At 42.9% G+C, this 16,592-nt stretch overlaps 1 protein-coding gene across 1 annotated transcript in view; it reads right to left on the reverse strand.

The window, feature by feature from the left end:
* Positions 1 to 2,108: 2,108 nt before the first annotated feature.
* The window catches only part of LOC308323511 (uncharacterized protein), a gene marked incomplete at its 5' end in the record, with an annotated part of 31,492 nt that continues 17,008 nt past the window's right edge, over positions 2,109 to 16,592 (reverse strand). The window contains 6 exons of the mRNA XM_080775239.1: positions 2,109 to 4,091; positions 4,948 to 5,223; positions 8,664 to 9,290; positions 10,307 to 10,487; positions 14,700 to 15,376; positions 16,368 to 16,519. Coding sequence (XP_080631365.1) covers positions 2,659 to 4,091; positions 4,948 to 5,223; positions 8,664 to 9,290; positions 10,307 to 10,487; positions 14,700 to 15,376; positions 16,368 to 16,519 — 3,346 coding nt within the window. The 3' untranslated portion in view covers positions 2,109 to 2,658. The remainder of the gene's footprint in view (positions 4,092 to 4,947; positions 5,224 to 8,663; positions 9,291 to 10,306; positions 10,488 to 14,699; positions 15,377 to 16,367; positions 16,520 to 16,592) is intronic.

The raw sequence follows: 16,592 nt of genomic DNA on the forward strand, positions 1-16,592 counted from the left end.
ATCAGAATTAATCAAGTATACAAAATTGGAGTAAAGTACAATTATACTGTACCATGTCCTCAACATTGTACTTAAGTAAATGTACTTACAACACTGTAAACAGAGGATTTTACCATGCAACAGCTACAGACAGCGTACAGTCAATGGTGCGTGAGTATGGTGACGTGTGTGTGTGTGTGTGTGTGTGTGTGTGTGTGTGTGTGTGTGTGTGTGTGTGTGTGTGTGTGTGTGTGTGTGTGTGTACTGTGTGTGCGTGCCGTGCCGTGCCGTGCCGTGCATGCGTGTCTAAAATGGCATTGACCAAAAATAGACCCAAAAAAAAGAAAGCAGAGGAACAGGACATACCGGTTAACATACTGTAGTGTACAGTTACAGTAATTAAAGAGTAAAAAATAAAATAGTTATCTGCTGCTGGGTGTGTTGGCACTTTGTGTATAATTACCGGTTTAAAACTGCGTGTGTGTGTGCGTGTGCGTGTGCGTGTGTGTGCGTGCGTGCGTTTGTGTGTTTGTGTGTGTGTGTGTGTGTGTGTGTGTGTGTGTGTGTGTGTGTGTGTGTGTGCGAAGAAGAGTCTGGAATTCCCCAGACAGTTCAGGTTGTTGCCTTCAGGAATGTCACCCGCTCCTCCTTTTCACCTGAGTGACAAAACAGAATGGCTTGACGCCATGATTACAAAATAAAAGGAATAAAATAATAATAAAAAATAAGTCAGGTCGCGAGTCAGCGGCAATGATGTCATCCCGTTTGTGGGTGTGCCAGGGTCCAGGGTCCAGGGGGCTGTGTGTGTGTGTGTGTGTGTGTGTGTGTGTGAGTGTTTAAAGTTAGGCTTATAGGAAAAATATTCAAGTTGGGGTTAGGATTACTGTATGTCTTTAGAGGTTATAGGTTAGATTAGGTTAGAGAATTGGGCCTGGAGGAGTTATGCCTGATCTATAAGTAAGTGCGCACTGGCACGTCATGCACGTACACTAGCACAATCTACACGCCCAGAGCTTGTAGATCTGCAGTTTTCGGTATAGAGGGTACGGTATATGCGTATGCATGAATCGAATGGCAAAGTGAGTTCAACGTTGTTTTAATGCAATCATATAGGACTTTTCTGTTTGCATGTATACTGTATGCGCTGTCAAGGCCAGAAAGTAGTTTTCTTTGCTACTCGGTATACAGTAGGCTCGGGGCTTCCTGCATAACTTCCTAGTACGATGATGATGTCACTCGCATAATGCAACAATGCATGGTGTGTGTCAGTGTGTGTGTGTGTGTGTGTGTGTGTGTGTGTGTGTGTGTGTGTGTGTGTAACTCAGGCTTTCTGATGAGGGCTAAATATGAACACACAAACAAAATACCATTTATAAATCTGCCGAACTGAAATGTTCTCACAAGTATACTCATATACACATAACTGTGTGCGTGTGTGTGTGTGTGTGTGTGTGTGTGTGTGTGTGTGTGTGTGTGTGTGTGTGTGTGTGTGTGTGTGTGTGCGTGTGTGTGCGTGCGTGTGCGTGCGTGCGTGTGCAGCGTAAACCACAGAAACAGGAGAGGCTCCCGGCTGCCCTATGGTTTCAGCCTGCCTTTCACAGGAATGTTATGTGAGTTGCGTTGCTACTCAGACAGCCAGACCAATAACTGGGTGTTGATGATGGCCGAAGGGGACAGCAGAGTATAGAGTATAAGTACTATAGTACTTCTTCTACCACATACACACACTTCATTCTCTTGGTCTGTTTATCCACAAGGACTCACATGAGCAGAGCACATGAAGTACATTTACTAAAGTACTTCATTTTAAGGTGTTTTTCACTCTATACTGGAGTATTTACGTTCAGTCAGTCAGTCAGTCAGTCAGTACTTCTTCTCCACTACATCTCAGAGGAAAATATTGTACTTTAATTTACTCCATTACGATTTATTTGAAAACTTTAGTTACTAGTAGATTTAGATAAAACTAATCTTCATACACATAACACCAATTGTAATATACTGTACAAGCAGAGACTAGATGAAAAATGGTCGTTTCCTTCCTATACACTGTTAGAATAGAAGAACAAAGCAGTGATCAGAAGAAATTTTTGTTTTGTTCATCTTTAATGTCACTTGATTCACATCATTATCATTTAATGTCACTTAGTTTATTCACAACATTATCAGGTTATTTCAATAACACCTGCGTCAAAGGTAGTCGACAAACTATAACATTGGCCAAATGGTTTATATTAACTACGAAAGAGGGACATTTTTCGAAAATAGCTGATCTACAAGCACACAACACCTCTCTGTTGTGCTCCACAGTGTCCAGAGTCACAGGTATAAAGACAAAAATGATGTATCCTACTAATATTATCATGTTGTTACTTTTTTATGACATTAAGAAAAACGAATTAGATGTTTTATAATCTGGAAAAAGATAAATCAATATTTCACATGGAATATCAAATCCATACAATGATGATTACATTTCAACAAGACAAATGGTGCCAAGAGTTTGTATGAATACAAGAGAACAACACATTAAAAATAGATTATTAACCACTTTAAGGCCCCGTATACATCAAAAAGAGCTGATCTGTAAGCTCGCAAAGCCAGGCTGAGATAAAAACAACCACATAATAATGCAACTATGCTGGACTCATGCTGCGAGAGACAGAACAAAAGTGTGATCTACTTGAGGTCACAAAACTCAGCAGTGGTTCCATGTGACCTAAGCCAAAGTCCAGCATGGAGGTTTTGGGTGAACGTGGTGTGGACTGTGTGAAGGAGCGTCATGGTGTCGTCAGACACGCCGTAGAAGGACAGAGTACCTGCACTGTGGTCCAGGTACACTCCTACTCTGGAGGACACAGGGCCTGGGATGGGAGTATCAATGCCTCTGTGGCTGAAAGCATAACCTTCTGTGGTACACATTAAAGACCATGATTTATCATTGCGTCCAAATCCACATTCAGCACCATTACCTGTTCTGCCGATATCTTTGTATGAGCCTGCTATATTAACTAGCTTAGCTTGACTCAACTCTACCTCCCAGTAACAGCGTCCAGTCAGACCCTTTCTACTCAGAATCTGAAAATATGCAGTGAATCTCTCTGGGTGATCAGGATATGATTGTGGTTTGCCCATCAGTGTTACTTTTCTGTTCCCTTCAGACAGAGACAGGCGGTGATGTGCTGTGTTTGGATCCAGTGTGATCGGACATGAATATTGTAAGATTTCAGCTCTGGTCTTGGGTTCTGGTGGTGTTGACAGTAAAACATCCACTCTGTTCACTGTCTCTGAGACGTTTGCCCCTTCCACTGTAAGAATGTCCTCTAATTTCTCCCTCATCTTGGACACAGCCACAGTCACATCTTCAAAGTATCTCAGAGGACGGACATTTCTGCTGACTGGGTGTGTAGATTCACTGATCGTTGAGAGTGAGGAGGTGTAACGCTGTAGAAAATGGATGTGATCCTCTGTGAGTGAGAGCTGCTCCAGCTCAGCATGTCTCCTCCTCAGTTCAGTGACCTCCTGCTCCACACGCCTCCTCAGTTCTTCAGCACGATTCACTTCACGTTTCTGCTGGTCTCTGATCAGCTCCCTCACCTCAGATCGTCTTCTCTCCATGGAAGAGATGAGCTCAGTAAAGATGGCGTCACTGTCCTCCACTGCTCTGTCAGCACAGTGGTTGATGGACTCCACCTCCTTGTGAAGCACCTTCACGTCTTTCTCTCTCTCCTGGATTCTCTGCTGGATGTTCTGCTGACTCGTATCAAGCTCTTTTTGCCTCTCAGTCCTTTCTGCTGCAGCTGAGATCGTATCGTGGCCTTTGTGATCATCCATGGAGCACAGACAACAGATAAACTGCTGATCGGTACGACAGAAAACCTTTTTCACCTCGTCGTGACGAGAGCAGATGTTCTCCTGAAGCTCGCCGGAGGGTTTTACCAGCTTGTGTTTCTTAAAGGCAGGAGACTGATAGTGAGGCTGGAGATGAGTGTCACAGTAAGAGACAAGGCACTGAAGACAAGTCTTCACAGCTTTCAGTCTCCTCCCAGTGCAGACATCACAGGCCACATCACCAGGTCCAGCATAGAATTGATCAGGAGGAGCTTGGAGTCCTGTTGATAGATTGATGCATATGTATTCATTAACCTTATTCTGGTTGACATTTTCCTGCTTACCAGTAGGCTAGTAGGCTATAGTAGTAGGCTGCGAGGCTATTTTTCCAGCCTCACTGTGGAGACATACACCATTATATTATATTATGCGTTGACTGTCGGAGATATCAAATAATTAAATACATGCTGTATGGTTTCTTTGATTTGGGTGTCAGCTGACAAAATATCATAACCTTTTAGCAACATTCCCAAACATATGTTGCTCTGCTCTCTACCTGTCATCAAACGAGCATGACAGTGTAATCAAAATAATAATGGTCAGATCGCATACAGACAGATTATTTATTTACTGCGGAGAAAACACGTTTGGCTGATCACTCGTCATTCTCTTGGTGTTTTCCCCCTCTCCCTGGTTCCGTATAAGCATATGTACACATGTCTTCTCATCAAGTAAGATGTAAACATTAAGAACTGTTTTGACGCGAGGGGAGGCGGCTATCAGATCAGAACACCCCAACATTTTCTAACGACGAATAATAATAATAATACCACCGTCGATCCAGAGCCATAGAGTAGAAGAGTTGTGACAAGTCAAAGATAGTAGAGAGATGGAAGATGGTGTACTGCAGTGACAGTGTACACACCAGCCTCACTGACAAGCAAACTTACGAACTACAGACTGGCAGCCAAGTAGCCTAGCATCCTACTAGCCTACATGTAGGCAGAAAGATGGTGCCCAAATAAGCCAAAATCCTACCGAACGCGTCACTGTGCCCTCCCCCTATGAAGACGTTTCATCTCTTTATTGGTTTTGTATATCTGACAATATTGACAGTATATATTAAATTGGTCTCACCTGTCTTCTTCAGGCTCTCCACCACCTCAGCCAACATGGTGTTTTTCTTCAGAACAGGTTTTGGGATGAAGCTGTGTCTGCATTGTGGACACGTGAACCTTCCTCTCTGATCGTCCTGGTTCCAGAAACTCTCGATACACCTCCTGCAGTAGCTGTGTCCACAGGGAACAGTCACTGGATCCTTCAGTAGATCCAGACAGATAGAACAACTCAACTGTTCCTGATCGAGTTGAAGTCCCTGCTGCGCCATTTCAGTACATCTGTCTGTATGACTGACTGACCGATTGAGTTAAGGTTGGCTTAATTTCCTCAGAGATCACATGTCATTATATGAGAGCTTCTTTCTGGTTGGTTCCTCAGAGGTGGAAGGAGGTAGGGCCCGCATACCAGCTTTAGGTAAAGGAATGACTATTGTCAGACTGGTTCCTCAGAGGTCACATGAGATGAGAGCTAGGCCGATAAAGGCCTTGGCAGAAATTTGCTGACACTCAGGGTGCAAGGTCCTTCTTTATTAAGCTTGTGTGCAGGTACATAAGATTAAAACATATTTATAATGTCTTGGGTTCAGATACATGAGATTAAAACATATTTAATGTATGGGTTCACATACATGAGATTGAAACATATTTTTGTTTAGTTTCTACAGACAATTTCTACAAAACATTTGACATGGACTTTGTGGTCCAGACCGCTTAATGGCGTGTGTCGCGCATGCGCACACACACACACACAAAGCAAAGGTATTTTGCTTGTTTACAGCCACACCCTGCTCATAGAACATTTCATGGTAGGGGTTCAATGCCCTGCTCAAGGGCACTTCAGCAGTGGTCATTTGAATGTGCCGGTCCGGGGATTCGAACTAGCGACCTTCCGGTATCAAGATCGCTCCGCAAACTGTTCGTCCACCGCTGCCTCTTAACACTCACGCACACGCACACACACACACACACACACACACACACACACACACACACACACACACACACACGCACACACACACACACGCACACGTCGCACACGCACACGCACATGCAGAAACGGATCAGATAAAAAAAAATCACAACACAAAAAGTTTACTAAATAAATCAACAGCATTTTTGATCGACAAGGGTAGGATGTTCCACATTGAGGGAGCAAAAGGCAAAGGCCCGGTCCCCCTTGGTTACGAGTTCTGTCACGGGTATCTTCAGCAGACCCTTCTCAGAGGACCTGAGAGAGATCTCACATTTGGCTTTGCCTCCAGTAAGTCAGAGATATAAAGTGGGGCTAGCCCATGTAATGTAAAGACATTTAAAATACATTCAGGATCTGATGGGCAGCCAGTGAAGTGCAGCCAGTGTTATATGTACTCTGAGGTTTGTGTTGGTGAGAATTCCATCAGCTCTATTTTGTTTATTGTATAGTTGATGAATAGAGGAAGACTTTAGGCTAGTGTAGAGTCCATTACAGTAGTCAAGATGGGACAAGACGAAACCATTCATCTTTTTTTATTTTATTTTTTCAGGTCTGGAAAAGTGGGGATTGGTTTGATTGCTATATTTCGTAAAGAAACAGGACTGTATAACCTTTGTTCATGAGACTTGCATGCTTTTATCAAAAGTGTGTGTGTGTGTGTGTGTGTGTGTGTGTGTGTGTGTGTGTGTGTGTGTGTGTGTGTGTGTGTGTGTGTGTGTGTGTGTGTGTGTGTGTGTGTGTGTGTGTGCGCGAGGTGTTGTACTGTCCCTGTTGTACTGTCTATGCCACCATATGAGACTAAGCCTAGTCCTGAGCACCGTTGTGTGAACGAATATGGCTATCAGAGACGCTGCTGAGTGACATTCTTGTTGTATCATGATTCCAAATATGTGTCGTAGGCTTGTGATTGTAACATAACTGCACCCATAATGTTTGTGTCCTGTATGCATTTTCCTTTAAAAGTGTGGACCAAATAAAATAATTCAAATGTGTATACCTTTCGGTATATACAACAACGCTGGTGTGTACAACTCAGGCTTTCGGATGAGGGCTAAAAATGAAGTCACAAAAATGTGAATGGTACTCACAAGAATACTAATACAAACGTTGCGTGCGTGCGTGTGTAAACCACAGTAACAGGAGATTTAGGGCCCTATTTTAGTCAGTGCCTTACCCCATATCCCTAAACCTCTTTGCCTTTTTATAAATATTTTGAATATTTCAAATAGCCGATCTACAACCTCACAGCGTGTCGTCGTAGATCGGCTGGTTGAACAATTTCAAAGTGTTTTTTCAAAATAGTAAAACAAAGCAAAGAAGTCTAGGGATAAGTGGTATAAGTCACTGACCAAAATAGGGCCCATAGTCACCCAGCTGCCCTATGGTTTCAGCCTGCCTTTCACAGGAATGTTACGTGAGTTGCGTTGCTACTCAGACAGCCAGACCAATAACTGGGTGTTGATGATGGCCGAAGGGGGACAGCAGAGTAGAATATAAGTACCAGTACTTCTACCACATACACACAGTTCATTCTCTTGGTCTGTTCATCCACAAGGAGCCACATGAGGAGAGCTCCTAATGTACAAATTAAATACCTTAATTGTAAGGTTTTTACGTCAGTCAGTCAGTCAGTACTTTTATACTTCTACATCTGAGAGGAAAATATTGCACTTTTACTCCATTACGATTTATTCGAAAACTAGTTACTACTTTGTAGATTTTGATTATTATTATTACAAAACTGTGACATACACATAACACAAATTGCAAGAAGAGCAGAGACTAGATTAAACGCTGCTGTGTAAACCTTCGTACACACACTGTTAGAATTGAAGAACAAAATAGTGATCAGCTGAGATGTTTGTTTTGTTCATCTTTAATGTAATTTTATTCACAACATTATTCATTCAATAAGATCATTACTGCGTCAAAAGTCAAAACGAATCAACAATCTGTAACATTGGCCAAATGGTTTAATTCGTCATATACGACGTACGGCAAAAGATTGCTGATCTATATATAAGCTCACAAAGCAGGCTGAGCGGACGAACAAGAACATTATAATGAAACGATGCTGCACCGACACGAGAGAAAAAACTAAAGTGTGATCTACTTGAGGTCACACAACTCAGCAGTGGTTCCATATGAACAAAGCCTAAATCCAACATGGAGGGTATGGGTGAACGTGGTTTGGACTGTGTGGAGGAGCGTCATGGTGTCGTCAGACACGCTGTAGAAGGACAGAGTACCTGCACTGTGGTCCAGGTACACTCCTACTCTGGAGGACACACAGCCTGTGATGGGGATTGGAGTTTCAATGTTTCTGTGTCTGAAACAATAACCTTGTTCGGTCCAAACTAAAGACCACGATTTATCATTGGATCCGTAACCAGACCCTGTTCTGCTGATATCTTTATATGAGGCTGCTATATGAACACGGAATCCACTACACTGTACCTCCCAGTACCAACGTCCTGTCAGACCCTCTCTACTCAGAACCTGATAAAATATAATGAATCTCTCTGGGTGATCAGGATGTGATTGTGGTTTGCCCATCACTGCTACTTTTCTGTTTCCTTTAGACAGAGACAGGAGTCGATGTGCTGTGTTTGAATCCAGTGTGAACGGACGTGAATACTGTAAGAACTCAGCTCTGGTCTTGGGTTCTGGTGATGTTACTGTTGACAATAAAACATCCACTGTTTTCACTGTCTCTGAGACGTTTGTCCCTTCCTCTGAAATAATGTCCTCTAGTTTCTCACTCATCTTGGACACAGCTACAGTCACATCTTCAAAGTATCTCAGAGGACGGACATTTCTGCTGACTGGGTGTGTAGATCCACTGATCGTTGAGAGGGAGGAGGTGTAACGCTGTAGAAATTGGATGTGATCCTCTGTGAGTGAGAGCTGCTCCAGCTCAGCATGTCTCCTCCTCAGTTCAGTGACCTCCTGCTCCACACGCATCCTCAGTTCTTCAGCACGACTCACTTCACGTTTCTGCTGGTCTCTGATCAGCTCCCTCACCTCAGATCGTCTTTTCTCCATGGAAGAGATGAGCTCAGTAAAGATGGTGTCACTGTCATCCACTGCTCTGTCAGCACAGTGGTTTATGGACTCCACCTCCTGGTGAAGCACCTTCACGTCTTTCTCTCTCTCCTGGATTCTCTGCTGGATGTTCTGCCGACTCGTATCAAGCTCTTTCTGTCTCTCAGTCCTTTCTGCTGCAGCTGAGATGGTATCGTGGCCTTTGTGTTCGTCCATAGAGCACAGAGAACAGATAAACTGCTGGTCGGTACGACAAAAAACCTTCTTCATCTCATCGTGACGAGAGCAGATGTTCTTCTGAAGGTCGCCGGAGGGTTTTACGAGCTTGTGTTTCTTAAAGACAGCTAGTTGATAGTGAGGCTGGAGATGAGTGTCACAGTAAGAGACAAGGCACTGAAGACAAGTCTTCACAGCTTTCAGTCTCCTCCCAGTGCAGACATCACAGGCCACATCTCCAGGTCCAGCGTAGAATTGATCAGGAGGAGCTTGGAGTCCTGTTGAAAGATTGATGCATATGTATTTATTTACCTTATTCTGGTTGACATTTTCCTGCTTACCAGTAGGCTAGTAGGCATAGTAGTAGTAGGCTGCGAGGCTATTTTTCCAGCCTCACTGTGGAGACATATACCAGTATATTATATTATGCGTTGACTGTCGGAGATATCAAATAATTAAATACATGCTGTATGGTTTCTTTGATTTGGGTGTCAGCTGACAAAATATCATAACCTTTTAGCAACATTCCCAAACATATGCTCTGCTCATGCTCTCTACCTGTCATCAAACGAGCATGACAGTGTAATCAAAATAATAATGGTCAGATCGCATACAGACAGATTATTTATTTACTGCGGAGAAAACACGTTTGGCTGATCACTCGTCATTCTCTTGGTGTTTTCCCCCTCTCCCTGGTTCCGTATAAGCATATGTACACATGTCTTCTCATCAAGTAAGATGTAAACATTAAGAACTGTTTTGACGCGGGGGGAGGGGAGACGGCTATCAGATCAGAACACCCGAACATTTTCTAACGACGAATTATAATAATAATACCACCGTCGATCCAGACCCATAGAGTAGAAGAGCTGTGACATGTCAAAGATAGTAGAGAGATGGAAGATGGTGTACTGCAGTGACAGTATACACACCAGCGTCACTGACAAGCAAACTTAAGAACTACAGACTGGCAGCCAAGTAGCCTATCATCCTACTAGCCTACATGTAGGCAGAAAGATGGTGCCCAAATAAGCCAAAATCCTACCGAACGCGTCACTGTGCCCTCCCCCTATGAAGACGTTTAATCTCTTTATTGGGTTTGTATATCTGACAATATTGACAGTATATATTAAATTGGTCTCACCTGTCTTCTTCAGGCTCTCCACCACCTCAGCCAACATGGTGTTTTTCTTCAGAACAGGTTTTGGGACGAAGCTGTGTCTGCATTGTGGACACGTGAACCTTCCTCTCTGATCGTCCTGGTTCCAGAAACTCTCGATACACCTCCTGCAGTAGCTGTGTCCACAGGGAGCAGTCACTGGATCCTTCAGTAGATCCAGACAGATAGAACAACTCAACTGTTCCTGGTCCAGTTGAACTCCCTGCTGCGCCATTTCAGTACGACTTACTGTATGACTGACTGACTGACTGACTAACAGACTGAGTTGTGGTTGGCTTAATTTCCTCAGTCAGAGATCACAGGTCATGATATGAGAGCTCCTTTCTTGTTAGTTCCGGCTCAGAGGTGGAAGGAGGTATAGGGCCCACAAACCAGCTTTACGTAAAGGACTTGTCAGACTGGTTCCTCATGAGGTCACAAGATGAGAGATCCTTTCTGATTGTTTCGTACATACAAAGCCACAGTTAACCTTGTCCCTTGGAATTTGGGCCGATAAGAAAAGGCTTGGCAGGAATGCTGACACTCAGGTGAGGTTCATGGTTCATTATTACCTTGTGTGCAGGTACATGCAGATTAAAACATTTATTATTGTCTTGGGTTCAGATACATGAGACATGACGTGGACTTTGTGGTCCACACCGCATCATGGAGTGACACGCACGCATGCGCACACGCCCAAAAATGAACCAGTAGTGTCTAAGTGGTAGAGTAGAGGGCGGGGCTTTGCTAAAGGTGAATTCACTTGTCCCTGAGCCCATTGGCATCCAACAGACACTGCAACAATAAAAGAATGATAAAAAGCATGAACTTCGGGTTCCATGTATAGGATGTTATACAATGTTTCGATAATTTACATAATATCGCATAATCAAACGTTCTCAAGACCAAAAGAAAAAAGAAAAAGATGAATGCTCTCGTCTGGTCCCGTCTTGACTAGACTACTGTAATGGACTCTACACTACGTACCTAATCTGTTCCTCTATTCAACGACTACAATTAGTACAGAATATGAGCTGCTAGAATTCTCACAAACACAAACCTCAGAGCACATAATATAACACTGGCTGCACTTCACTGGCTGCCCATCAAATCCTGAATGTATTTTACATTTTGTTTAACAACCTATAAGGCATTACATGACCTAGCCCCGCTTGATATCTCGGACTTACTGAAGGCAAAGCCAAATGTGGTCCTCTGACAAGGGTCTTCTAAAGATACTTGAGACCAAACTCGTAACCAAGGGGAACTGCAGCTTTGCAGTGGATACCTTTCGCTATATACAACAACGCTGGTGTGTACAACTCAGCAGGCTTTCGGATGAGGGCTAAAAATGAAGTCACAAAAATGTGAATGGTACTCACAAGAATACTAATGTGTGTGTGTGTGTGTGTGTGTGTGTGTGTGTGTGTGTGTGTGTGTGTGTGTGTGTGTGTGTAAACCACGGAAACAGGATATTTAGGGCCCTATTTTCGTCAGTGCCTTACCCCATATCCCTAAACTAAATATTTTGAATATTTCAAATAGCCGATCTACAACCTCACAGTGTGTTGTCGTAGATCGGCTAGTTGAACAATTTCAAAGTGTTTTTTCAAAATAGTAAAACAAAGCAAAGAAGTGTAGGGATAAGTGGTATAAGTCACAGGAATGTTACGTGAGCTGCGTTGCTACTCAGACAGCCAGACCAATAACTGGGTGTTGATGATGGCCGAAGGGGACAGCAGAGTATAGAGTATAAGTACTAGTACTTCTACCACATACACACACTTCATTCTCTTGGTCTGTTTATCCACAAGGAGCCACATGAGAAGAGCTTCTAGGAGCAACTCCTTACAAGAGCGGCCCGGGGGGAGTTGTGGCTTGATGTGGTTAATATCAGAATACTGATATACTGTATCATCGATTTCAGCTGTTACAATTCCAAACATGCAAACATGATCCGCTTTCATATACTTCAGTCTACGTATATTAGTGCTTTAAATTGTTATTGTCTTATTTTTTTATGTCCAATGAATTTATATTCACTAACATAACAATTAAAGGCATTTGAAAGGCATTTGAAATCAAATATATATTATGTAAGGATTCCAAATCAAAAATAGCAAAAATAATTCAGGATTTCAATTCAAATATTAGCAAAAATAGCTGATCTACAAGCTCAAAACGCATTGCAATGCGACGTGTTTTGAGTTTGTAGATCGGCAATTTTTGCTACGACAGTAATTAATATGCAATGTGGCCCTCTGGAGTGAGTGTGGAAATATAGTGGCCCTCTGGAGTGAGTGTGGAAATATAGTGGCCATCTGGAGTGAGTGTGGAAATATAGTGGCCCTCTGGAGTGAGTGTGGAAATATAGTGGCCCTCTGGAGTGAGTGTGGAAATATAGTGGCCCTCTGGGGTGAGTGTGGAAATATAGTGGCCCTCTCCATCTTCAAAGTTGCCCACCCCTGGTGTAAAGTAACTAAGTGAATTTACTCAAGTACTGTACTCAAGTACAAGTTTGAGGTAACACAAAAAAACGAAACAGAAGAAGCTATTGGAGAAGCTGATTTGGATAGGGACACATGATCTGATGCAGGACAATGTCACTATGGCAGAAAGAGACAAGATGGGTCTGTTCCAAACCAAATACTCTGTTGCCACACTCATTCATTCGCCCCATAAAACCCAGTGGAAATGGGGGAATATGTTGTGAAATAAAAAGTCATATTCTAAGACTGGAATTAGAGGGAAAGCATTATTTTTCTTCTCTTTATAGTTAAAAACCATTCTATGATTTCCCCATGCCCACACTGCATTACACTTCGTCCCGAGTCTGATAATCTAAATATCATGCACGTCCTGTTACAAGCTGAAGCAGAGACTATATTAAAGGTTGCTGCCTGTGTCAACCTTCCCACACACACACACACACACACACACACACACACACACACACACACAGAATAGAAGAACATTTAACTAGATTACAAATTGCTGCCGCTGTCAACCTTCCTACACACACTGTGAGAATAGAAACAGCAGTGAAGCAGTGATCAGAGATGCTCGGTTTGTTCATCTTTAATGTCACTTCATTCACAACATTATTTATACTGTGTCTTAGAGCAGTGGTTATCAAAACAGATAATTAGCTTAATGTGCAACACCAATGTTGTTTTCTCATCTCAACAGTAAAAAAGTGCATACTGTACATACAGGGTATATCTGCACATTTCTAAAATGACAATTTACTACAATCACTTTTAAAACCTTTTTAATACAGTTAAAATAAAATGAAACAAATAAGACCATCACTGCGTCAAATGTAATCAACAAGCTATGGTCCTACCATAAAACTTGGTCAAACATCGGCCATAAACATTGGTTTATGATAAGAAAGAGGGATTTGTGTGTGAAAATAGCCGATCTATAAGCACACAACGCCTCTGTTGTGCTCCACAGTGACAGATATATCATATAAAGACATAAAGGACTCTCATAAAGCAATAATATACACACTATAAACAAAATGTATTCTACTAATATTATCATGTTGGTTACTTTTTATGACATTAAAAACAAATTCATAAAAAAAAATACAATATTTCACAATACAATATATCAAATCCATAAAATGGTGATTACATCACAAGACAAATTCTGCCACGCGTTTGTATGAATACAAGAGAACAAAATTATTGGTAATGATTAACCACTTTAAGGCCCCACTTGAAGGCCCTATACGACAGAGCTAAAATAGCTGATCTGCAAGCTCACACAGCAGTGTAATCTACTTGAGGTCACACAACTCAGCAGTGGTTCCATATGAACAAAGCCTAAATCCAACATGGAGTTTTTGGGTGAATGTGGTGTGGACTGTGTGGAGGAGCGTCATGGTGTCAGACACATTGTAGAAGGACAGAGTACCTGCACTGTGGTCCAGGTACACTCCTACTCTGGAGGACACACAGCCTGTGATGGGGATTGGAGTTTCAAAGTTTCTGTGTCTGAAACAATAACCTTGTTCGGTCCAAACTAAAGACCACGATTTATCATTGGATCCGTAACCAGACCCTGTTCTGCTGATATCTTTATATGAGGCTGCTATATGAACACGGTATCCACTACACTGTACCTCCCAGTACCAACGTCCTGTCAGACCCTCTCTACTCATAACCTGATAAAATATAATGAATCTCTCTGGGTGATCAGGATGTGATTGTGGTTTGCCCATCATTGTTACTTTTCTGTTTCCTTTAGACAGAGACAGGAGTCGATTTGCTGTGTTTGGATCCAGTGTGAACGGACATGAATATTGTAAGAACTCAGCTCTGGTCTTGGGTCCTGGTGGTGTTGACAGTAAAACATCCACTCTGTTCACTGTCTCTGAGACGTTTGCCCCTTCCACTGTAAGAATGTCCTCTAGTTTCTCCCTCATCCTGGACACAGCCAAAGTCACTTCAAAGTATCTCAGAGGACGGACATTGCTGCTGACTGGGTGTGTAGATTCACTGATCGTTGAGAGGGAGGAGGTGTAACGCTGTAGAAAATGGATGTGATCCTCTGTGAGTGAGAGCTGCTCCAGCTCAGCATGTCTCCTCCTCAGTTCAGTGACCTCCTGCTCCACACGCCTCCTCAGTTCTTCAGCACGACTCACTTCACGTTTCTGCTGGTCTCTGATCAGCTCCCTCACCTCAGATCGTCTTTTCTCCATGGAAGAGATGAGCTCAGTAAAGATGGTGTCACTGTCATCCACTGCTCTGTCAGCACAGTGGTTGATTGAGTCCACCTCCTTGTGAAGCACCTTCACGTCTTTCTCTCTCTCCTGGATTCTCTGCTGGATGTTCTGCCGACTCGTATCAAGCTCTTTTTGTCTCTCAGTCCTTTCTGCTGTAGCTGAGATCGTATCGTGGCCTTTGTGATCATCCATGGAGCACAGACAACAGATAAACTGCTGATCGGTACGACAGAAAACCTTTTTCACCTCGTCGTGACGAGAGCAGATGTTCTCCTGAAGCTCGCCGGAGGGTTTTACCAGCTTGTGTTTCTTAAAGACAGCTAGTTGATAGTGAGGCTGGAGATGAGTGTCACAGTAAGAGACAAGGCACTGAAGACAAGTCTTCACAGCTTTCAGTCTCCTCCCAGTGCAGAAATCACAGGCCACATCACCAGGTCCAGCGTAGAATTGATCAGGAGGAGCTTGGAGTCCTGTTGATAGATTGATGCATATGTATTCATTAACCTTATTCTGGTTGACATTTTCCTGCTTACCAGTAGGCTAGTAGGCATAGTAGTAGGCTGCGAGGCTATTTTTCCAGCCTCACTGTGGAGACATATACCATTATATTATATTATGCGTTGACTGTCGGAGATATAAAATAATTAAATACATGCTGTATGGTTTCTTTGATTTGGGTGTCAGCTGACAAAATATCATAACCTTTTAGCAACATTCCCAAACATATGTTGCTCTGCTGCTCTCTACCTGTCATCAAACGAGCATGACAGTGTAATCAAAATAATAATGGTCAGATCGCATACAGACAGATTATTTATTTACTGCGGAGAAAACACGTTTGGCTGATCACTCGTCATTCTCTTGGTGTTTTCCCCCTCTCCCTGGTTCCGTATAAGCATATGTACACGTCTTCTCATCAAGTAAGATGTAAACATTAAGAACTGTTTTGACGCGAGGGGAGGCGGCTATCAGATCAGAACACCCCAACATTTTCTAACGACGAATAATAATAATAATACCACCGTCGATCCAGAGCCATAGAGTAGAAGAGTTGTGACAAGTCAAAGATAGTAGAGAGATGGAAGATGGTGTACTGCAGTGACAGTGTACACACCAGCGTCACTGACAAGCAAACTTACAAATTACAGACTGGCAGACAAGTAACCTAGCATCCTACTAGCCTACATGTAGGCAGAAAGATGGTGCCCAAATAAGCCAAAATCCTACCGAACGCGTCACTGTGCCCTCCCGTTTCATCTCTTTTTTGGTTTTGTATATATGACAATATTCACAGTATTAAATTGGTCTCACCTGTCTTCTTCAGGCTCTCCACCACCTCAGCCAACATGGTGTTTTTCTTCAGAACAGGTTTTGGGATGAAGCTGTGTCTGCATTGTGGACACGTGAACCTTCCTCTCTGATCGTCCTGGTTCCAGAAACTCTCGATACACCTCCTGCAGTAGCTGTGTCCACAGGGAACAGTCACTGGATCCTTCAGTAGATCCAGACAGATAGAACAACACAACTGTTCCTGAT

This window comes from Protomyctophum bolini, assembly GCF_963924005.1.
Source record: "Protomyctophum bolini genome assembly, chromosome: 11".
Classification (NCBI taxonomy): domain Eukaryota; kingdom Metazoa; phylum Chordata; class Actinopteri; order Myctophiformes; family Myctophidae; genus Protomyctophum; species Protomyctophum bolini.